The following is a 24125-nucleotide window of genomic DNA, read 5'->3' on the forward strand; positions in this document are numbered from 1 at the left end:
TCCAATTTCAAGTTGGCCACCCCAACCCTTTTTATGAAGACCTATGTATTCATATGGGAAATGCGTCAAGTTTTTTGGCGTTACAGACACGATTCTGCACAATTTTGCTACCAAATTGCTGGGGTACTCGCCAACGAATGCTGCGCATTAAAAGCAACTGCACCGAACGAGCGACGCCATGTGTTGATCCTAAATACTGACGGCTAGCCAAGCTAGCTTCTCTGTAGAGCGACCGGGGCCGCCACAGCACGGGACATTTATTCAAATGGATTTTTTACGGGCACACCTACAGATTCATACCACTTGGCTGTAGGCAACACATTAACAGTAGCTATTAATCCACACGCTGCACGTCTTCTCCTAGTTGGTGCATTTCTTATTTGGATGAATCTTTAAAAATAGTTAACGTTCGGGCAGCGACAGACCCTTTGTTCCGCACGAATGTTGCATAGGAATGGCACTGGCCACCGGGTGGCATTGTGGCCCAGGTGGACCTGATTCGCTCGGAGTATGTGCCATTAAGGACAGGCGAAAGTCGTGAAAACGGACCTTCCAGAAGAACGCAATAAGTATAGCCATTTTGTTCTCCCAGGTTCCACGCTACAAAGCACCAAAGTATTTTATTTTTTTGCATAACTCAAAGCTATGCGCAAGCTTCTAGTTATGATGTCCAATGAATAAAATATTCATAAATGCGATGACCTAACTAATGAACACAACACTGCTATGTTTTAGGAAGGAAAAATAGAAAACATAATATTTCAAGAGAACCACTGGAAAACCAGAACCGAAAGCAAACCATGAGTTTTATGTTTCTGCCATCTGGTGGGAGACTGTAAAACTAAGTCCTATGCGGCTTCTAAAAAAAAAAAAGAAACTGCGCCGCTGCAAAACCAGAACCGAAAGCAAATATTGGATTTTGTGTTTCTGCTATCTAGTGACAGACTAGAAAACTAGGCCGTATGCGGCTAAAAAAAAAAGTGCGAAACGAGAATCGAACCGCGGCAACCGCGACGGGAGACGAAAGGTGCGCGCGATTCTACCACTCAACTACGGCTTCCGAGGCTTCGCCCAGTGGTACGCTCATGTTTTTATAGAGACTACGGGAATTTTCACGACAGTGATACAAAAAAACGCTTTTGGGAACAGTGTTGCGCCATGTGCGGAGAGTCGAGATAGGCATCAATCGAACGCTGAGTCTCCGAACTACATACGCTGCACTGCGTATTACGATAGACGTCGTAGGTTAATTACAGGCACCGTTCGTGCCTCGAAAATCGAGTACATATTTTCGTCGTTTCCATAGGCTTCCATTGCTAAACCTTTAACCGCTGTGGGAACAAAATTCTTACGTGCCATAGCGTGATCACTGCATTTGGATCGTGTGGATTGTCTTCCAGAACACGTCTGTCGCCTGCGTTTTTCGATAATCGACCTGCAGCTTTTGTTATTCGCGAAAAACCCGCTCGTTCCATTGAAAACGCGCTAGCTTCGTGCCGGGGCCGCTTGGGGCGCTAGTTGGTACGTGTCCATAAAGCCCCTCAATTTTCCAAAAGTAGCGCCATTCTTAGATCTTTCCGCCACCCCGCTCACCCAGGCGCTTCCTCCTCCACCCCTCCTGTCGCCCCAGCCTCCTCCGCTCCCCTATTGGCCAATCTGTGTCACGTGAAAGCGTGCCCCGCGCTTTTGTATATTTTTTTCTTTCCAGCGCAGAGCAGGCGCCGCGCTTTTGATTATCTTTTCTTTCCAGCGCGCTGCGACCCCCCATTCTTGGGCCTACGCGACGAAAGTACGGCAGGCGGTTTGAAGGAGCGCGGTAGTTTTATACAATGTGTTAGGGCCGAGTGCTTAATTGCCATGCCGTGCTGCTGCGCCTACGGTTGCCACAACAGACCCAGTGACGGCAAAAGCTTTTTGCTTTACCATCCGCCGGGCACAACGCAAAACGAAGTGTGTATTCACAAGATCGGGCGGGCTGACTTCGAGCAAGTGGCAAAGAACGCGCGGCTTTGTGAAGTAAGTGCCACGGCTCCTCCAACCTCTTCTTTTGACGCCCGTGTCAAAACGGGCCCGTGTCCAGTGCATTGGGGGCGCGTTAAAGAACCCCGGCTGGAAAAAAATTAATCCGGAGCCCCCATTATGGCGTGCCTTATGAGATCGTGGTGTTGGGATGTAAAACCCAAGAATCAACTTTTTTTCTGTCTTGTGTGCCTTGACTGTTCCAGTTAACGCAACACTGCTTCCTTGTGAAAACTTACAACGCAAAAGAATACAGACGCACGTAGTATACAGAGATAAAATTAGCACTTCAACAAGAGTGTTGCTGGTGCCAATGAGGGGAGGGGGATAATTATTTTCTGAACCTCTTTCCAGTTGTCCCATCAAGTTCCTTCTTTTTTTTCTATCAAATTCTAACCATTTGCACTGTAATAAATAAATAACGATTTCATATGCTGGTACGTTGTTCAAATTATCGATACCGCCTATGTGTGAAAACGTTGCTCATGGCCACCACTACCTGTGCATGAGCTACGTGTACATCTGTAAAAGGCGCGGAACAGAAACGGCCCTGCTGCCAGGCATTGCTGACCGCAGACAGTCGGAATCTCTCACGCGCCGGCCGAACAAAAGCATCCTGCAGGTACGTAAATTAACCTACGAAACCACGTGCACATACTTTCACGCTGTCAAAACCTGAAACTCTGGTAATTACTCGCGTGTCTGAGCACACCGCGTGCTTGTGTCGTGTTTCAGCAACACGAACTTTCAACGTGCGCGCGCTTTACGCCTTAAATGCGCCTTGAATAATGGTGCTTTTCTCTATTTCTTCTGCAAATCCGACACGACATTTTTAAGGCCAGTTACCGACTGACAAAGGAAGATGTAGATTGAAAAAACTGCTCCGCAGGACTCGAACGAACTTTTCCGCGGATTTCCTCCCGTAGCGTGTTAGCCGTCGTCTGCTACGGCTGGCCCACCACCGGCGGCACCACCGTCGAGGCCGCGCGGAGCGGAGGAGGAGGGAAGTGAATGGCGCTACTTTGGGAGATTGAGGGGTTTTACGTGTCCAGGAAAGCTGGATATGACACTCCCTTCTGCAACGCCTTCTGGCCTTGAAGGTACAATAAATAAATAAATAAATAAATAAATAAATAAATAAATAAATAAATAAATGCGTTGCGGTGTATTAACATTGGCCGCGTATTTCGGACACGGTACAACGCGTGCTACTACAGCGTAGTATCAAGCACGAACGTCGCCTTGAAATCAATCGCTTTAACAGCCGCACGGCAAGAAAGGAAGGAAGGAAAAAGTGGAGAAGGAAAGGTAGGGAGGTTAACCAGTTTAGCTTAATCGGTTTGCTACTCTACACATGGGAGGGGGCTGGGGGAAATAAAGATGGGGAAGGGGGCGAGGGAGAGAGAGAGCACATAGCACAGCACACACACATCGTCCGTTGGAGTCCATCAATCTGGCATGGTACGTGACATCACTCTCACAGCCGCTTGTCCAATCCCGTCTCTTTCAAAAACCGAAGTAGTCCCTTTGTCGCCTTCACCTGCGATGTCTTCTGTCGGCGGCATGTGAAAATCGTGTCGAGGGACAATGGTCTACTGTCAAGGTGCGCTAGAACAGATGCCAGGGACTGTCTCTGAACATTATATTCAGGACAGTCGCACATAATATGTTCCATCGTCTCCTCGCAAAGACAGGCATTACAGAGAGCGTTGTCGGCCATTCCAATGCGGAAGAAGTAAGATTTCGTGAAAGCCGCCCCTAGCCATAAGCGATAAAGCAGAGTCGCCTCTCTTCGGCGGAGTCCAGTTGGCATATAGAGATGCATCAAACAGGGCAGATGGTATTGACGGTTGCTCTGGTTGGTCTGGCTGTTTGGTGTGCACCATAGAGATAGCGTGATCTCCTGTGCAAGCACTCGAAGTCTGCTAGCTGCGTCGGATCGTGAAAGCGGTATGACCTCTTCTTGTGCGTCTTGAAGAGCTGCCCCAGCGGTATTATCGGCGTCTTCATTTCCAGTGACGCCGCAGTGACTTGGCAGCCACTGAAACGTGACGTGGTATCCTTTCTCCTGTGATGTATGGAGTAGGCATCTAATATCGAATACGAGCTGTTCGAATGACCCGCGACGCGGAGCTGATAGCACAGATTGTAGGGCTGCCTTTGAGTCGCTGAAGATTGACCATTGTCGAGGTCGCTCCCGATTGACGAAACGAAGTGCAGCGCGAAGAGCAGCTAGTTCAGGAGATGTCGATGTTGTTGGGTGGTCAGTCCTAAAGCTGATGGTAATAGCTTTTGCTGGGACAACCACAGCACCGGACGAACACTGGATGTTTGTGGAACCATCAGTATAAATGGGTTCACTGTCCGCGTACCTCTCGTGCAGAAGAAGCAGAGACAGTTGTTTCAGCACAGGCGACGACAGTTCAGACTTTTTCCCGATTCCTGGTATACTGTGACGGACTGGGGCTGATAAGACACCAAGGGGGTATCGATGGTTTAGATGCAGCGGTGAAGCCCGATGGAAGTTTGTCGTTGTATTTGATGATAGTTTTAGAGAATGATGATTGGTGCCTGTCTGAAGGTAGTGCTGCAAGGTGGTGATAGGTGGCACGTGCAAAATGTCTGATGTGCGTTCTCAGGGCTTCCACCGTAATGTGAGTTCGCATTGGATGGTCCGAGCAATCGCAAGAGTTGCCTCTGTTGATGTGCATCTGGGCAAATCAAGGCAGACTCTGAGTGCTTGAGCTTGTGCTGCCTGCAGAACACGAATATTTGTCTAGCAGGTGTTGGTCAGTACAGGTAGACTATATCTTAGAATGTAGAGTTTAAGCATTGCGTCTACTGACATCCCCCACGTCTGCCGCACGGCAATAATCGAGAGAAAAGTATCGGGGTGAACGCCATAAGGTCAGAAACCACTCGAGGAGCACAATATGTAGGAACAAAAACTGTATTAGCACAAGAAGTAAACAAAATGAACGGCCAGTAAAGTCAAGAAAAATTGGTTGACACTTAGAAAGGATAGCAAATTAAAAAAAAAAACAGATGTCGCAGAGCTCGTTTTATTTACTAGAAACGAGATCGAAAATTCGTTAAGCTCATGTGACACATCTTGTGAAGTGGCGAGGAGGATTCACCGGTGCAGTGCACATTCTGCGATGACGAACGTTAGGGTGCTCCACTGATCCCACCGTACATATCTGTAACGCTGAGCAAGATATGGAACGCCATCTTTCCGTCTCGGAGGTAGCCGTCATTTTCCATCGAGGCAATGTCTGCAGTAAATTTGAGGTGGAAGTGCGGCAATGAGGGATCATGGCGCTTGCAGTAACAACGCTTGGCACCGGGAGCCAACGAGCGTTGATTGCATGTTACCCTCCAGAAGGGCGGCCAACACTTGGAGTCCACCAGCATCCCATTAAACTCGATCTGCACAACGAGTGTAGATGCAGAAGTGCCGTACTTCGAAACTTCAATCGTAAAGTAGGTGTCCCTCATGTGCCACACTGTAATCTCAGCAAACTTTTTATCCCTTCCCTGCCACTTAATAATTTCCTCACAGTTTTCCAGGGTCAACATATAACCGAACAACCGCATTTCATTAATGTGCGCAGTTGTCGACAGCGTACTGGTCAAATGCTGAAAGGCACCGGGTAAGGCCTCACAATGAACAATGACACGGCCGAAATCAGGCTTCGCGGAAGTTTTCAGGGAGTGTTCCAGGTGGACTAAGTTTTCCAATTTTCGAAGTATCAGATCCTGTCCCGAGTGCAACGACAGCGACCTCGACGTGCTGGCTTCTTCCAATGGATTTTGCTGATATGTCCGCTGGTGCGACATGGGCGATGAGATCGTGGCGGCAATTTGATCCATCTCGGCCTTTAAGTTGCGCTCGCACGCTTCGAGCTCGTGAGTGATCTCAGCGAACCTGGCTTCTTGGTTTCTGACTTCTTCTTTAAGGTCATTGAACTGACTCTGAATGACTGGCAGCAGTTGGTCGTGGTTGAGGCATCCCAACATCGCCTTCACGTCTTCAAGGGCAGCGTTCACGTCTGCAGGGGTGAGTGCTGTAGGTTGCGAGGACTCCGAGATCGTGGTAGAAACACCGGCGCTGCATCCGGCCGCGTAGTGCATCGGCAGGTCTCTGTGCTTGACTCCCTCGCCGCATCGCCAACACTCCATGGTGTGGAATGTGCACTCGTTCTCGTAGTGTTCCAGCATGTGGTCCAAGGTGCCCGTGTACTCGCAGCCGTGCGCTTCGTTCCAGCAGTATACCTTAACAGGAAATAAAATAAACAAGCCACACATTACGAGTTTTTGGACGGCAAAACGTTTTTACTAAAGGCCCGTTGTATCCCTGTCCCGAACTTTTAGAATGTACAGTGTCGCGCACTTAGGGTGAACACGGCTCACCGTGGCCGCGCTCCGCGGGGTGCCATTGCGTCCGGCGCGGCGGCGCATCGAAGCGAAGCGGCGCATGCGCACACGGACCTCGGGGAGGCGTTTCGCGTCGTCTGCTACAGCGCTGGAGCTCTGGCTTTGCTGTACAGCACGCTTCGCTGGACACACAGGTGACTGAGTGCCAGAGGCGGCGTCGCGGGAAGGCGCACTTCACTGACTGGAGCATTTTCCAGCTGGTTCGGTCTGCAGCTTGTGAACAGCCTGCTTAATCAATATACATTACCAGAAACGACCTTCTCGCCACATAAATTATTTATCGTGTTTTTTTATAAGTGATGAGGGTAAAAACAGTAATTTTTTCGCGCTCTTTGTTAGGCTGAGGCGTAGAGGCGACGCATGATAGTCGTGTCAGAGACGTCGCCCAACCTGAGGCTGTTGTTAATTTGCTCATGTATTGCTCACTTGCTCAACAATGCGCATGTATTCAGCTTCAGTGGTCACTGTTTGCCGAGCTTTACGGAGAAGATCCGCAATTCTTCCATCCTTCGTGTAAGCCTGGGTGCCTATTCACAGTTTTCAGTGGCCTTTTTGTCATCTCTGATATGTCATCTCTGAGTTTTATGCGAAGCATATTACGAGAGCTCAACCCAGCTCCTCAGGCGCGGCGGTGTCGCCTTCAATACCACGTGACACCGTGACGTCACGACAGAGGAGAAACGGGGCTCCAACTCGCGGCGTCGCTCGCGGCGTCGCGGCGGTATATAAGCAGCTGCGCTTGCCTCTGCTAGACACTCACGAGGTGAGATGCCTCCTGGAGACAGAGCTGCTCGTTGGAATGAGAAGCGAAGGTTGCGGCGTGCTACAGAGACTGTTTCTAGGTGGCTTTGCTACGGCGCAGCGACTACGCGCCCCACACGGGACGCGGTGAGCGTCGAGCAACGCAGCGTTCGGCGCGACAACGAAATGTGCGCCTGAGCAAGCGCCGCACGCCTGAGCCGACGCCGACGACACCGGATTTTCTGCGACACGAGCTCCTTAACGCTGTCGCGTTAAAATAAAGGCTTGTATGCTTCGCATCCTGGGCTTAACCTTAGCTAAGCCACAGCCAGTTTTTTTTAGGCAGAGATCTAGAATGCGTCATCTTTCTTTTTTCCGGTACCCGCGACATGACTAGTTTCCGAAAGTGCACCGGGGAAATGAAATTATCCTGCACTGTGACAGCGTTTTTATCGCCGAAGTGCCATGGCAACGAGTAACCGAACAAAATGCAATTCATCATGCAAGTCGAGGGAAATGCGTTTAAGGGAAACACCTCTGGTGTCTTTCGATTTGACGAGTCATCCCAGAATCTTTAACTCGTGAGTGGCCAGTCACTCAGTTGAGTAGCCGTTGAATACACCACATCATCATATTAAGCTAAGATGGGGCATACCATGACCTAAGCAAAAAAAAATAGAGAGGGGAGGGCTCGGCGGTACATTGGGCTGACGCCCATGCTCAGTTAAAGGGTAGACTGGCCCGACCACAGCAATCTGGCTTGGCTTTTACAAATGGCGAGCCCGTTTGACGTCCACCGGCATGCTGTCGACAGGCGACACCGGACCGGCCTCATGACTGCCGGTTTCATTATCGTGGCCGCGTTCGTCCAACACACGGACCGGCCACTTCCCCAGGACGGCAACTGCATCGCTTGTCTGCATTTGGGTTTTACCCACTCTGCCCAGCCCCCCTCCTACCCCCTAAAAAAGAAAAAAAAGGAAAGAAATCAATTCCTCCAACTCTCCAATTTTATGCGATGTCCACCTCTATGGCGTAACGCAGAGGCAATTTGTCGCTTCGTACCGCATACCGCACAATTAACAAATTATTATATGCTAGTGAGAATATGCACATGGCCTATTCAGAGGAAGTACTGAAATGAAATAGAAGCGAATAACGGCTTAATTACCCGGCAAGAGGTAAGTTAAGCTAGAAAACGGACACGTAGATTATAGATTTTCCCCTCCAATTACGTATTCAAAACGGAGAGAAACAGCATTCGCATGCGGCGTGCATCGACTCCAAGGAGAAAAAAAAAGAACAACCAAAAAAACGTCGGCGCCACATGTATTACTTCACCTAATCAATGTAATCAAATAATTGATCGACGATTCCTCTAAATGAGATTGCGACTTCTCGCGTCAGTAGCCGTCAAAGGACCGGCACCGCTTCGGTGATTTTGCCCAAACTGTGACAACAAAAATGAATTTTGTTTTTATATAGGATCTAGAAAGATGAAAAGGGGGAGTAAAGCCAAATCAGTTGCTATGCCGGGGAGGGTACTTTTCTACATCGCGTAAAGCGCTCCATGCCCTCCTACAAGTGACATTAACGTATAAATAAGCGAATCGCGAAGCAGCGGATATCACTTCTTAGTTGCTGTCGAAGTAACATTATTGCCCTCCTTAATGGTAAAATCCATGGCAAACATGATGATGCGTGATAGATAAATCGCTCTCTAACTTTCTGCGAAATTTATTGCGGGTTTCGGTCGTTTTCTTAAGTCAATTAAGCGAATTCGTTCGAGCATCAAGACATGCGCGAAACGGCGCGCTGGGCTCATCACGTGATGACTCCAACCAAGAAGAGCCCGCCTAATAGGTTTCTCGGCATGCACTACACCAAGTGCTGTGAGAGTAAAATGAAACAGCCCCAGCCAAATAAAGAGCGCGAAAAAACGACTGTATTTTTACCCTCATCACTTATAAAAAAACACGCTGAGCGATTTATGTGGCGAGAAGCTCGTTTCTGGTAATGTATATTGACTAAGCAGGCTGTTCACAAGCTGCAGACCGAACCAGCTGGAACCAGCTGCGCCTTCCCGTGACGCCGCCTCAGCACTCAGTCACCTGTGGGTCCAGCGAAGAGTGCTTTGCAGCAAAGGCTGAACTCCAGCGCTGTAACCGACGACGCGAAGCGCCTCCCCGAGGTGCGTGTGCGCATGCGCCGCGCCGGACGCACTGGCGCCCCGCGGAGCGCGGCCACGGTGAGCCGTGTTAACCTTAAGAGTGGACGGCACTGTACCTTTACATGAATTACGGTGTGAAGCAGTGTATGCGTCAACCGGCAGTATCTGCCGCTGAATAAACTTAAAAGATGCATCAAGCACGAGTACTACGTGAAAGTGAATCACTTAATTATGCTTCTAAATAGCAAGACAGCTACTCTCACTCAAGATTCAGCCTTGGCAAGCGAGGATCGAGGAGAAATACGCCCACACTTTAAATATTCTTGCAGCTCGCAACTCATCTACGGGGACAGCAGCATTCTTGTGCAGTTTACACCGCCATCTCATTTTCGCTTGCTAACTTGCTCCTTAAATAAATGCGGTCACCCACGACGGAACAAGATAACTGTTATACACCGTAAAATAACTTACACCCTTAAAAGTGAAAAAGGGTGTAACTGTGTCTATAACTTACACCCTTGGGGTGTTATTTCTATAACGGACACTCGACGGATGTGAGTTAGAGACACATTTACACCGTTTTTCACCTTCAAGCGTGTAAATTATTTTACAGTGTAGGGCGGTTGCGACGGAGCGTTGGGGGGGGGGGGGATTGCTGTTGAGGAATAATGTCCTAAAGTAAAAAAATTTGTAGAAATGATAGTTTTTCGGAAACAATACCATCTTTTATAAGAACAAATAGTGAATTTTTGTGGCGGTGAACCCAACTTAGTTTTATGGTGTTTCAGTGCGAATTTCAAGGGCAAGAAGAATAATGTTTGAATAGAATACGATTAACTATCACTGAATTATCACTGAATTATCACTGAAGTGATTATCACCACTTTGCCTTTGAATTTAGCGCAGAAACGACGACCCCAAAATGTCTGTGTGACGTCGCAAATTTCAAGGTATTGTCTTTTTTGTATTTCTCTCTTATCTGTATAACTAACAAATAAGAAGATACTGAGTTCCAACAGAATATTTCGCATGAGCCTAGAGTGAGTTTGTGTTGTTCTATTCTGTTAGTTTGATAGACGCTAAAAAGTAAAATTTAGTCAGGGTGAATTTGTGTACTACTGTTCGGCGATAGTAAAAGGGACACTAATCGTTGGGCGTGCAGATATGCCGCCGCGGAATTCTGCGAATACTAATGCATAATTTCCCCCTCCCCCATTCAAAAAGTAACAGAAATTGTTTCTTTCCTTCTCACCTTCACGGTGTTCGCTGTTCTGGCAGGGAATTCATAACCCCCGCATTCCGCTTCTTCGAATTGCACTTGATCCAATGGACACTGCTGAAAGCTCTCTTCGAGACTGCCTGCGTGGCAAGATTGGCACAGAGCGTGACCGCACGGCAACAGCACCGTCCGTTTCGGGATCATACGGCAGAGGCTGCACACACGTGAACTGGGAACCTCGTCGACGAACCGCGTCGGTCGCCAGTTGACGCCGGCGACGACGTGGTCGCGAAAACGGTGCACCCGTCCCGGTCCGTGATCCGGCATGGCGGCGTCTTCAGGCACGAATCCTACGCCCACACGAGAGCGTGGTGGCTTTCTTTACCGAGCTTATCGCTGCTGGGCTTTGTCAGACACTTTTCCCAGATCAGCGTCAACGAGAGCTAAAAGGAGCCCTGCACGAACTGTCGCGTAGAATGGGGAACCTTCACTTTCGAAACGCGGCGAGTGCTTCGTTATCGTCGGCGACAGCCGTTCCATACATCTACTGCTGATTCCGTAGCAGCGGATGCATATACATTGGGCTTGTTCCGTTGTCACGTGCTCTCGGCCACATTGTATAATGCAGGGTACGGAAACGCAACCCTGTCGTCGAGACCGACTGCTGCGCGCATACGCGTTCCTCCGTAACGGCAAGCGTGCAGATTTCCGCGCTTCCTCCTTGCGCGCCGGCGATAACGAGGTAGATGTGCCCCTCCTACGATTGGTGCTGTGGAGGCTTGGAACGGGACGACTTCGATGACGTAAGGCAAATCAAGGGCGCTGTCGAAGATCTTTGTTCGATACGCGTTCTGTTCGGTTGCTGCGACGTCACAAAGTGGCAGTATGCAAAATTTCTGAGAACGAGGCGGAGAGAGCAGCCAATCGGCAAGCGGTGAACTCCCAGGCAGTTTACTGCCCTCGTCTGCCGTCTGCTTCCTCACAGTATACTACAGAACGAAATGTTTGTCGTTTACCAATGAATGAAATCTTTATCTAAAAGTGTATTTTTTTTCTTCTCAAGCTCAGACACGTTTTCAAATAGTAGTACGTGTGAATACTACAATTTATAACTATTAGTTTCTCTCTGTCGTCGCTTGGTGGTGTCGCACACAGCGAGGAGAAAAATAAAACAGAAACGACGGGAACAGTGGCGCACTTTTCACGAATCAACAACAATATTCCAGTGGCTTGCTGGCACCGACGATGGGGTTGATTTCGCTGTGCAACCAACACACTATTTGTTTCGAGAAGCGAAAACGACGCCGGAATTTGGGTTCTGCCATTTCTTCAAACGCGTTTTGCACCGCCACCCGCTCTCCTTCCTCCTCGAGCAACGCCAGCGCAACAACCTAGGTTCCCAACGCAAGCGGCATTTTCTCGAATTAAACTATGGATTGGATTCCAACGTGCTATTGAGCAGTCGTAGCCGCCGGTTGGATCCAATCCAATCCACCAAACGCGCCATACGAAGCGGGTCTCGTAATAACCGTATGACTGCTCCCAACTTGACAACTCCCAACTATGACTGCTCCCAACTCCCAACAGCGTGCTCGGTTGCACGTTGTCATTTGACGTCGCCATTTTGACGTCACCGAAAACATGGCCACGCTCCGCGGCTGGCGGCGTCGGCGCGGTGTAGGCCAATCGTGCGCGCCGTTAACCGAACGAAGGCGCCGAACAACGATCTGCGATCGCAGCCCCAATGTTTCGTTCTCGTCTTTGTTGCCTCCTTCTACAGAGCTCCTTTTCTGCCACGCTTTTTTGCTAGAGAACGCCCCTTTCATAAAGAGAAATAAAGGACGAAGATTGGACACGCGAAGGCGCTGCGTCGAAAACAGAAAAACATATGACTTGTTGCGTCCGCGCCCGTGACTCGACATAAAATTCGAAGGATGCTTAAGCTGCGCCTTTAAGAGTGGAATGCGATAGAATTCGAACATCCCTGACTGCTCTTCACGCTTCCCGGCAAATGGAGCATGTGTAATTCTAATGTTTACCTGGAAACGCGTGCCGTGTGTACGTGTGTAGTGACTTGTGAAGGAGAAGAAGAGAGAAGTGCATGAACGGCGAGCTTTGTGGCGGAAGCACGGCCTCTTGCGCGGTTCGCGATGCGGCGGAGGCTACCGAGAGCCGGAGTTAGGTTAGTATGAAGTAAAGTTAAAGTGATGAAGCAATGCTCTAGAAGGTCTAAGGCGTCAATATAATCGCGAACAGAGCTTTAGGAACCGAAAAATTAAAGTAAATGCTTCACACTATTTAGACCCTCCAGCGACATTCCGGTACTAACCCGATGACGAAGCCACTCCTCATCACAATTTATATCACTATTACTCAACTACTCGTATTAAAAAGATCATTTCATTAATTATGAAGGATTAATTATTGATTAATTATGAGACGGAAGAAAATGCTACTTGTCTACTCATATTGGATTCTAAGAAAAAATAGCATTTTGACGCTACGCTTGAGTTGTATGGGTGATCGAAAGGTTTCGTTTTCGCTCGACTCTGCGTGCTCGACTTTGGGCCACGCGCGCTTTGGAGTTTTAGTTGTTTTGTTATGACGTCGTGCTGGGGTGGTCCTGCTGGCTCGCAAAACTTGCATTTGGAAAAAGCAGCGAGAATGCCACGTCCATATTATGTCGTGGGATGCGCGATCGGTCCGCGGAAATTGGCCAAGGTCAGTCGCAGCGGCGAATCCAACGTTACATATCACTCTGTGCCAACGAGTGAACTTCTCCGTTCGAAGTGGTTAAGTGCCGTACCTCTGCCCCAACGCGCTGGAAAAGAGCCGAAAAATCACGTAGTGTGCTCGCTGCACGTTGGTGCAGAATATTACGAGTTCGACGCCGACTTACTGAAGTCGTGTGGAGGGCCTTCCAAAAGAGGCCGCCGCCGTATAGTAGTACGCAACGACGCCGGCAGCGCGAGCTTTCAGCAGCAGGTCACGTTCATCAGTGCTTAAATCGCTGAAGTCTGGCCCAGCATCGCGAGCCGATGTGTCGTTGCCGGGGTCGTCCTTTGCAACGAGCGTCGAAGTTGGCGTCAGAAAATAAAGAGCCAGCTTATCGTCGCGCTTTTTCCCTTCCGCTAGCCAGCATAGTTTCTGGCCGCGCGTTTGCGTTTTGCGCAGAAACGCAGTAGCGCCGTCTGCGGGCGCCGTTTTACTCACCGACGACGCAACGTCACTATGAGACCATGACGTCACCACTCCTCGATCAGAGGGCAGGCGATTTGAACTGCGCTAGAGGTACGCCGACGCTCCAGAACGCATTTTCTCTTAAAATACGTCGCTTCTTCGCACAGAAAAAAGTGTTTCGAGGCTTCTGGTATGATATTTCAAGAGTCCACGTTCACTTAATGTTGACCTTTAAGTGTCCCTTTAATGGAAGACACCGGGCGCGCCGCTCCGTAGACCTCGAGACGCGCATCGCGGCGGCGCGCGCAAAATTGCGGACGCCGCGGCTGGTCTGTGAACGCGCGGCCGGTTTGTGCTTGTGAAGGGGTTCGCTTGAGTTTTTGCGCAAACGAATTATTTTTTCTGGTACAGTGAAATTACACTCCGAGAGCTATTGTTTCTGTAGGTGTATGCAAGTCGTAGTTTACAATTTTTCTGCGTATTTTAGCTTGTGAAATTCAATTATTGCAGTCAATTCCTTGCACCATATAGAAGCCCTGGGTAAACGTGGGTGTAAAAGCTTTTTGCGGATGCGACGCCGGACGCCGGATTTCCTGCGACACGGTCTCCTTAACGCTGTCGCGTTAGAAGCGTCCGCCGCGGCGGGCGTAAGCTGAGGCTACGCTTAACTGTGCCCGTCGAAGCCGCCACAGCACCAGTCGTAGCCTGGCTACCCCTCGGCTACTCTCGGACACCGCCGGCGCGGAAACATGCGCGCTTGCAGTCACGGAGGGACGCGCATGCGCGAAGCAGGGGTGCGCCCCACACTCTCGTGTCTTGAAATATTTTGTGGACGAGTGCGCGCCATCGCGCTATTGGAAATTGCTGAATAAGTGAGACACGACGAGATAACGACTGCTTTCTTATCGTCAACGAGCGCATTGCACGCCGTGAAAGAAAGCTTCCACATGTGAACTGATATCGGGGAAAGAAGAAAACAGATATACGAATGGCTCATTTATACGAAGAAATACTACAGACATCCCTATAGTAGGACAATAAAAATATTTAGTTGTTTAGCCTGACGGGTGAAACATTGAAAGTAATTATAAAATATGGAGACGCCAAACTAACCGACACACACAAGAGAGGAGAACGGCACAAGGCGCCAGTCGCAACTGCAAATGTGGCGCCTTGTCCCCTTCTCTTCTCTTGTGTGTGTCGGTTTGTTTGGCATCTTTCATATTCTACAATGAACAGCTACCAACTAGCTTTTTAAGATATATTGAAAGTAATAGCAAGATTTTGGCGTGGCGTTTCAACAACCCGGTCGATGCTCTTGCTACAGGCGGCGACGATGTATTGTCGCGATGCAGCACGCAAGGACATTCCGGCTGTGCAGGAGGAACAGCGCCCTGGCAGCTACCAGGCTTCACACAATGCTCCAGTTGCGAAAAACTTTGCCAGATGGCGTTGCGAGCGTCGCACCTCCATTGTGCACTGTACATGAGACAGACGATAAACCATCGACGTTAGTCTGCGAAAAGTTATTATCAGTCGGCGTCCGATTAATTCGTTGTCTACTGTTACTAGTTAATATAAATAATCTATAATCTCTACATGGTATAAAATGTTTCACGATATCCTTTTATAAGATTCCGTATTGACGTAAGAAGTCACGCCGATCATACGCGTACGATCTAAGGTCGATCCAAATAGGTCGCGAAGCTTCGGGCGAAAAGCGGTCCAGTACAAATTGTCACCGACATCAGCAAGGGTGGCTACAGGAGCAGCGATTGAAGCGCGACTATGTTTGGAGGGAACAAACATTAGGAAAGAAAAAATCGTTTTTCAATTCAAGCGAGACACAGTTAGATTCATTCAACGAAAATAAAGTTTCAGTTCAGTCTTATATATTCGTGACGAGTTAAGAAAATACAAGTTTGTTTAATTTTAGTATTAATATTGAATGCATTTCTTTTCAGCGCCATCGTTACAGGGGGCGTTGACGCCGCTGCCACTCGCAATGCATTGCAGCTCTTGAATTGTGCAGAAAGGCGCGCTCGTAAAGTTCACCTGTCGAAATACGCCCCCCCCCTCACTCGTTGTGCTACCTTGCTTGTCGACGCTTGTCTGAATTCTGTGGCGCGGGTAGTTTCATCGCTTCTTGACCTGTTCAGTCAAAAAGTAGCGAGTTACGACCGCCAGGCAGTCGGCGGCAAGCGCTCGGCCCACGCCTACGCTTGTCTTTGGTGCCGATCTCGCTGGGTGCAACAGCACTTGCTGGGAGCACCTGTCCGATCTGTGGGCGGCGCGGAGCGTGCTTCAACCATCCCGGAGGCCCTCGCCCAGCTTCTGTCGTCAGGAGGTAATCACTGACTGCAAGATAGCCCACTAGTTGGGAAGCCTGCTCATCTGCAACGTCCAGGAGGATAAAGCCTCGTCCGCGCAGCAGCTTCTTCGCAGTCAGCGGCAAGCGCTCGGCACAAGCTTACGCTTGTCTTTGGTGCAGGTGAGGCGTAGTATTCGCTGTTTTTGCTTTTCGCATTACTTCATGCTTGCCGCCGTCTGCTGCCTTTCCGATTTGTGTGATGGCAATGGAACCGAACTGTGGTTTATGTAGGAAACTGCTGGCCGGCTGAGGGCAAATTTCTTACCGGCGTAGAATGCCAGCAGCGTTTTCACTTTGGAAAAAAATGTGTTGACGTCGCTGAGACTACCATGTCGGGCAAAGAACTGATAAGCGAGACAGTTGGCGATGCCATGCTTGTCTATCGGACAACCAGGCATCCACGGAAGATGAATTAGTGCCTGTTTCGGCATCAGTATCTGAATTAGCAGCAAAGATATAAGCCTTACTTCCGCTGAAAGACGCCGTCAACTCTCTTGTCCTAAATGTAGATGAGCTTCTCGCACTGTGAGCTACGGTGGATGCACTTCACAAATCGGTGCAGAACGTCGAATCTTCGATTGCTTTCCTATCGGAAAGGTATGAAGAGGCGCGCGCTTCGGATGCAAAGCGCCAGGTCACCATTGAAAAACTGGAGACAGAAGTAGCAACACTGCGCTCTGCTGCCTGTAAACACTCAGAGGAAATTTAACAACTGCGAAAGGAGGCGAATGGGGCAGAGCAGTACAGCAGGTTGCCGAATTTGGAAATTCGCGGTTTACCGCAGAAACCTAGGGAAGTACTTTTTTCACTAATGCGTGACTTGGCACAAAAGCTGGGAATCACCTTTTGATGATTCTAATGGGGAAGCCATCCATCGAATGCCAGCGAAGCGTGAAGGGGCATCTGTCGTGCTGGTTAGGCTTATGAGTAGAATTTTGAAAGAGAAATGGATGACTTCACGTGCAAAATTACGGTCCCTAGTCGACAGCAAAGATATTCCTCCCATATGTTTTTCTGCGACAATCTAACGGGCTTTAACACACAATTGTTTTGGGCTGTGCGGCAAAAGGGAAAAGAAATGGAGTACAAATTTGTGTTGTCAAGAAATAGGAAAATTTTTGGTAGATCAGAAGGCAAACCTCTAATGCGTATCAATGGTTTTGCCGACCTTGATAGGCTTGTTCGGCAATGAACAGTGTATTTCACGAAAGCAACGATTTAGCTGCCCTCTGCAGGTTATCGCTTCAAGGGGACAGAGCGTTTTTTGCTGTGCACATGGACATTCGTAGCACTCGTCGTCACTGGAACGAGTTTCTTGCTCTTTTCCATAACACTGACCACATAATAGATGTAATCATCCTAGCGGAAATCAACATCCATGCTGATTTGGTTCCCCTATATTCGCTTAAGCAATATTCCAGCCATTCTTTCACACGGCATATAGGGAGAGGAGGTGGCGTCATGGTGTTTGTGCATGAGAGGTTAAAAGTTTTATCTTTCGCCGCGAAATTCATCTCTGCCGAGTGTGTTGCGCTAAAGATTTCAGTTCCTGATGCCGATATGAGCCTAGTTTGTATTTACAGGCCTCCTTCAGAAAAAGCGAATTTATTTTTAACATAATTAAACGATCTTTTTCACTCCTTATCACCAAATAGTCTACTTTGTCTGATTGGGTACATTAATACTGACACTCTATCGCCATCAAGGCCAGTGGTTTGCCAGTAGCTTAACATTATATCAATATGGGGAGTCATTCCAACGATTATTGCCTACACGCGAGAGGAATACATTGGACGCAAAATGGTGTCATCTTGCCTTGATGATGTGAATGTAAGAGCCCCATTGGCTAGCACCGTGTCAGTAGTAGTCAAGTGTAAACTGGCCGATCATTATATTGTAGGCTGTCATCTTGCGTTTCAAGTTCCCTTTAGATCCCGCCCTAACCTTAATCGCCTAAACATCCTTGATATCGCTAAATTTGACAATCTTGTGGCCAATTATGATTGGACCAAATTTTTACGTAATGTCACGACGTCCGCCGCTTTTACGCGTTTTGTTGATGCGATCCGTTCTTTAAAAATTACGGCCCATAAAACAATCGCCGTGAAAAAACGCAACCCCAAACTTCCATGGCTAACGTGCGATATGCTGACGGCTATTAAAGAAAAAGATGCCCTTTGGGCACGTTGTAATCGTTCCCCAACCAATACACACCTTAGAGATCTGTACTGATCGCTCCGGAACAGGGTTTAACGCCATGATTCGGTCGGCAAGGCGTCAGTATTACACTAAGACCTTTTATGAAAGCAAACACTCCCCCAAAAAGACATGGTCAGCTATTAACGAAATATTCGGACGAAACACCAATCAACCTTTAGAAGATGCATTCGCAAAACATTTCAGCAACCTCACGTCAGCCGTTTAGGAATTTAATTACTCTTTTTCTATAGTGTCTTCACATATTCAGCCTTTTGCTCCAGATGCGTCTAGCGCGCTTCCTAATACTGTACGATCGGCATTCTTGCCACCGGTTACTGCAGGAGACTTGCACAGCATCTTATTTAGGTTTAGATCTAAGAAACCACCTGGCGTAGACGGTGTCTCCGCACATGATATTCAACGTGATTTGTCTGTGCTTGAATGCGTCCTTCTCTTCATTATTATTGCGTATATGGATCATTGCGTTATTCCCGACGATTGAAAAGTGGTTGCGGCTAAGCCGCTCTATAAGAGTTGCTCTCATACCAAAGTAGAGAACTACAGACCGATTTCCATTGTGCCTGCAAACAGTCAAATAATTGAAAAACACCTGCTCGTAGCGATGACCAATTTCCTGAATAAAAATAATGTTCGGTCACAAGCACAGTTTGGTTTCATCCAGGGAAAAAGCACTATTTCCCTGCTATAAGAATTTACGGACACTATCTGTTCAGCTCTTGATAATAACGAATTCGTATGTGCTCTTTTTTTAGATGCAATTAGGCTTTCGATTCCGTTATTCACACACTACTTCTTGATAAGCTAGAAAGAATTGGTTTTAGGGGCCCCTTTATAAAGTTGTTGTCTAGTTATTTTAGCAATCGCTCTCATGTGGTGCGCATATAGGTAACTATTCTAGTACAAAAATTATGTTAAGATCGGGTGTTCCCCAGGGGTCTCTTTTATCTCCATTTTTATTTAACCTGTGCGTCAATGATTTGCCTCAATTTGTATGATAATGCCGCATATTCCAGTACGCCGACGACACTGCCCTTCTGTAAACTCATGCGTCATTTAATACACGCGTTTATAACCTTCAAGCAGATGCCACGTTTGTAATGGATTGGTGCACAACTAACGGAATTGGAGTTAATAGACAAAAGACTAAACTAGTTTGCTTTCATAATCCCCATAAAAAAAACAATTGATCGTCCTGTGCCATTTTTTTTATCCACGTCTCTAATTGTACGAACTGCAAATGCATACCATTAGAGCTCGCAACTAATGTAGAATATTTAAGCACCATGTTTGATTCTCGTATGACATGGAACACCCATTTTACAGGTATTAGCAAAAAGCATACACTATCCTGTCTTCTGTATAACTCTAGACACCTGTTCCCGTTTTCTGTCCGGAAAGTCATTGTTCACGCACTTGTGTACAGCTATCTTAGATACGGAGGTACCATATTTCATCACTGTTCACTTACATGGCGCGCAAAATTGCATTCCATTCTGAAATCTGTTCTTCGCAATGTTGCATGCAATGAGACCATTCCCCCTAATAATAATCTATTTTCCTGTTTTCAGTTGCCCTCATTTGAAGCATTATTTTTTCAAACTGTGGTGATAAAACATTTTTGGAACAGTGATTTTCTTTTTCCGTTGATTCCTACCAGACCACTGAGACACCATAATACGTTCACTACCCCGCGGTGTTATCCCCGTCTTGGTGGTTATACCAGAAAATATTATTGTCCTGAAGTTTTTAATTATTTTCCCACTGAACTGTACTCTATCTCATCAAAACGGACAGTCGAACTGTACCTCAAGACTAATTATTATTCTGTTTAGTTGTCATTAGAGCCCGACCTATAGTTTCGATTAGTTTCGTTTGGCCTAGATTGGTGTGTATCCTTGTTTGTTTCACTTTATATCTTTTCTAGCTTGCGTATGCTCGTAGCTCACGTTTTGTTTGTGGTACTTTGCTTTTGTGTTGTAGCCTCCTTTTTCGTTGTAGTTTGCTTTTGTTTTGTAAATTGCTTCAGTTTGTAGCTTGCTATCCTTGCTTTCTTCGTTTTTTTTTTTTTTAGTACTTGTCGCTGACTGGCGGGTGCATCTCGACAAGCCTTCATGGCTTGGGCTGACCGGTTTTTTGAATGTGTAATATTTTCATGAAATTAAGGATATTATTATTATTATTATTATTATTATTATTATTATTATTATTATTATTATTATATAGTTGTTTAGTTGTTTTCGTGCGACTGCGCTGGCCGACGGGCTTGGCGTCCGACGATAGGACCAGCAGTATGCACCTAAAGCTTTCGTCGGCCTCCAAAGAAAGTATGTTCCGTGCAGGGGTGCGATTTCGACAACCGTACGGCTGGCCTTTCCCTGCGTTGCTTACCGCGCTGAAAGCTCGAAACGCCCATCAAGTGGAATGACGGGGCAATTTAATATATTGCTCTAAAGGCATGCCAAGTAACAAATTTCGCGCCTTCGAAAACAAAACGACGTCACTTCTGTTTTTAACGGATGTGGTGTCACATTATCTCTTTCTTCTGCCGGAAGTGTTCCCTCCACATACAGATGGCGCTAAGCCCCGCGAACCGCGCAATCAAATTCAAGCTTTAAGCATGGGCAGAGAATGGCATTTTGGGAGAACTTCACAATGGCTTCAGAATAGGTAGGCGTTTAGATAACTTATTTGTTCTTTCTCAGTGTACTGAAATATCAAAAGTAGAAAGCAGACCGTTATATGTGGCCTTTTTTGACATTACAGGAGCCTATGACAACGTAGACCGCAACATTTTCTGGGATAGTCTGGAAGGCAAAGGCTTAGGTAACGACTGTCTACAGCTTTTGAGAGAGATTTACCTAGAAAATACCGTTTGCGTTGAATGGGAAGGGAGGAGGAGCGAGGAGAAGGTTCATGTCAGCAAGGGACTGAGGCAGGGGTGCCCTTTATCCCCGCTGCTGTTTATGACGTACATGGTGAGGATGGAGAGGGCGCCTGAAGGAAGTGATATCGGGTTTAATCTCTCATACAAACAGGCCGGTACACAAATAGAGCAGCAGCTCCCAGGTTTATTTTATGCGGACGACGTTGTGTTGCTAGCTAACAAACAAAGTCATCTGCAACGCCTGGATAATAGCTGTGGGCAGGAAGGCAACAATTTAGGTTTGAAATTTAGTCTTAGAAACTCAGGTGTAATGGTATTCAATGAAAACAGTGAACACACAGTGGCGATACAGGGCCAGGAAATAGCTCGGGTAAGAGAATATAAATACCTGGGTATATGGATAAATGAAGGTATTAGATATATGGAAACACAGGAAAAAAACAGTAACAGTGTAGGGGAAGAGAAATGCAGCCATAATGAAGCACAGAGCGCTATGGAGATACAATAGGTACGAGGTCCTCCGAGGTATGTGGAAAGGTGTAATGGTTCCAGGACTTAGTTTTGGAAATGCGGTTGTTTGCTTCAAATCAGGGGTACAATCAGGACTTGACGGGAGTGGTCAGTGGGTCACCTCGCATTGGGCGCTCACGGGATCACTACGAATGAAGGTGTGCAGGGCGATATGGGCTGGACTAGTTTTGAAGTGAGGGAAGCTCGCAGTAAAATTGAGTATGCAAAATGGCTAAGGAATGTGGAAGAAAGTAAATGGGCTGGGAGATTGTTCAGGTATCTGTACAGGAAAAAACATTGATTCAAAGTGGAGGAAAAGAACTAAGAAGCTTACCAGCAGGTATTCGGCCTGTAAGGTGGGCAACACAACAAAACAGAACGTCAAGCGGAAAGTCAGAGAGGCTGAAATAATCTCATGGGTGGCGGCAATGGAAAAGAAACCTGTCATGAGTAACTACATTAAAGGAACGAAACGAAATCAGGAAACAAACCATTTATGGTAGCTCAAAGGGAAGCTCATTACTTTTCGACGCGATATCGGCATGCCTTAGAACACGCACCTATAAGGCGTGATATAAGAAGGAAGAAGCATGTGCTTGCTATGGTAAAGCTAGGGAAACTATGAAGCATGTTTTATTAGAATGTGAGGACGTCTACCCAGCGGTTTATTTAGGCACCTCTGGCCTCGTTGAAGCCCTTGGGTTTAGCAGCAGCAGGGGAAAAATAAACATGTCTGCAATAGGCATTAGTAAGAGGCGATTGGAGGATTGGTGGAAGAAAAGTAGGGAAACGACAAAAAATGGAGACGCACAAAAGCACAGTTCGCAATAGCCGATCAGAAAATTTGGGTGTGGTAGTTCATAGTGTTTTTTTTCTTTTTTTATATTTTAACATAAGCAGGAACTGAGGCAGTATAATAGCAAGAGCTTGGTGGCGCGACCCACCGCCCCCTTCCAAAGGGGACGCTCATAACATCCATTCATCCCTCCACCGATGAAAGGCTATGTTTTGAACGTATGGGCTCCTATGGAAGCTTCGCTACCAGATATATTTACCGTCTATGAACAGTGGGAATCCGCGGTTAGGACGGTAATTTGATGTAGGTACAAGCTTGTGTTAGTGCTGAATATATACCGACCCTACTTAGTGTTAGCAGATACTACGTTATGTTATGTAGATGCCATAGATCTGAATTTCCAGCTCCTGTAGGCGGCCGCCATGTTTCTGTTTTCATGATGATGATAATGGTGAGAGGGCTGCGAGAGCAGCGCGGCCGGCAATGGGCCACAGCGCGTTTGCGGTTGTCAGTCGACCCCGATGGCCCTTTCCGAAATCGCTTCAGCCGTGTTGTCTTCTCTGAACGCCGGTAATTGTGACTTCTTTAAGGTGATCACATTTCAGGTGAGAGAAATATACTGCGGAGATAACTTTGCGAGAAGGCCCAGCGGCACGGTGTTTATTCAACGATAATGTAGCATCGTCAGCTTCACAGCAATTGTAAAGTGGTCCAATTAGCCTAGCTTTCGTTCTGGGATATCTTTATATTTACACAAGTAATTTTATGGCGGCTTGAACCACTGTGTGTAAGGATAATACGGGATATGAAGTACGTCAATATTTTCTTCTCTTGCATCTTTGTGCATGTTTGTGCCTCGCGCTCGCGTCATGCATTGTGCTGCGTATCTTGAGGACTTTATCCTCTCGATCGCCGACTGCTCTTAGCACACCGCGATCGATATGAGTTAAACAAACGCATTTTTTAAAAGTTTTGCCAGCAGTCGCAGGGAAAGCTCCAACTCTTGGGTGTTTACGTCAGACTTCGACACGCTTGAAGCAAGGATGAGCAGCGTTCTGCACTGACAGCGGACACACTCGACCACATAACCAACTATAGTAGGCCAGTTCAGTGTGCACAAATTAAAAGCATTACATCTTAGTTGGCGTGTGCAAGGAATTACGGGCGCTTCATTCTTTAGTCCCTCGCAGTCAGCATTCAACACGCAATAATTTGGGTATTCATGTAAGACAACACTGAAGGGGGCACCAGCTCTGTCAGGAACGACTAAACGTGCTTGTCGCGAAGCTAAGTGTGAGCATCGGAAAATTTATAGGTGTTGAGGCGCCCACACATTGCGGGAATGAAAAAATTAATAAATGAAAGATCAAGTTAGGCGTTGACGCGGCGGCGGCTCTGTTTCTTTGCTCGCTACTCACATAGAGCTCTGCCTTTTCGCGGTCACATGTACTCGAATGAGGCTCGTTCTCGCGCATGAATAACGCAGTGCACGAAAACCGTCAAGTTCCGTGCGGTCTTGCTCATTTTCCGTAACGGGGCAATCACTGCACAAGTTACGAACTCGACAGGGGCACCCGA

General features: G+C 47.5%; 1 protein-coding gene across 1 annotated transcript; it reads right to left on the minus strand.

The window, feature by feature from the left end:
- Window positions 1-4953: 4953 nt before the first annotated feature.
- LOC139053479 (uncharacterized) lies at window positions 4954-11252 on the minus strand. Its single transcript, XM_070530470.1, has 2 exons — window positions 10620-11252; window positions 4954-6294 (listed from the first exon to the last, which is right to left on the minus strand). Exons 1-2 carry the CDS (start codon window positions 10911-10913, stop codon window positions 5188-5190), a joined length of 1401 nt encoding a protein of 466 aa, XP_070386571.1. The 5' UTR covers window positions 10914-11252; the 3' UTR covers window positions 4954-5187.
- Window positions 11253-24125: the final 12873 nt, after the last annotated feature.

The sequence above is a fragment of the Dermacentor albipictus genome, unplaced genomic scaffold (genome assembly GCF_038994185.2).
Source record: "Dermacentor albipictus isolate Rhodes 1998 colony unplaced genomic scaffold, USDA_Dalb.pri_finalv2 scaffold_140, whole genome shotgun sequence".
Classification (NCBI taxonomy): domain Eukaryota; kingdom Metazoa; phylum Arthropoda; class Arachnida; order Ixodida; family Ixodidae; genus Dermacentor; species Dermacentor albipictus.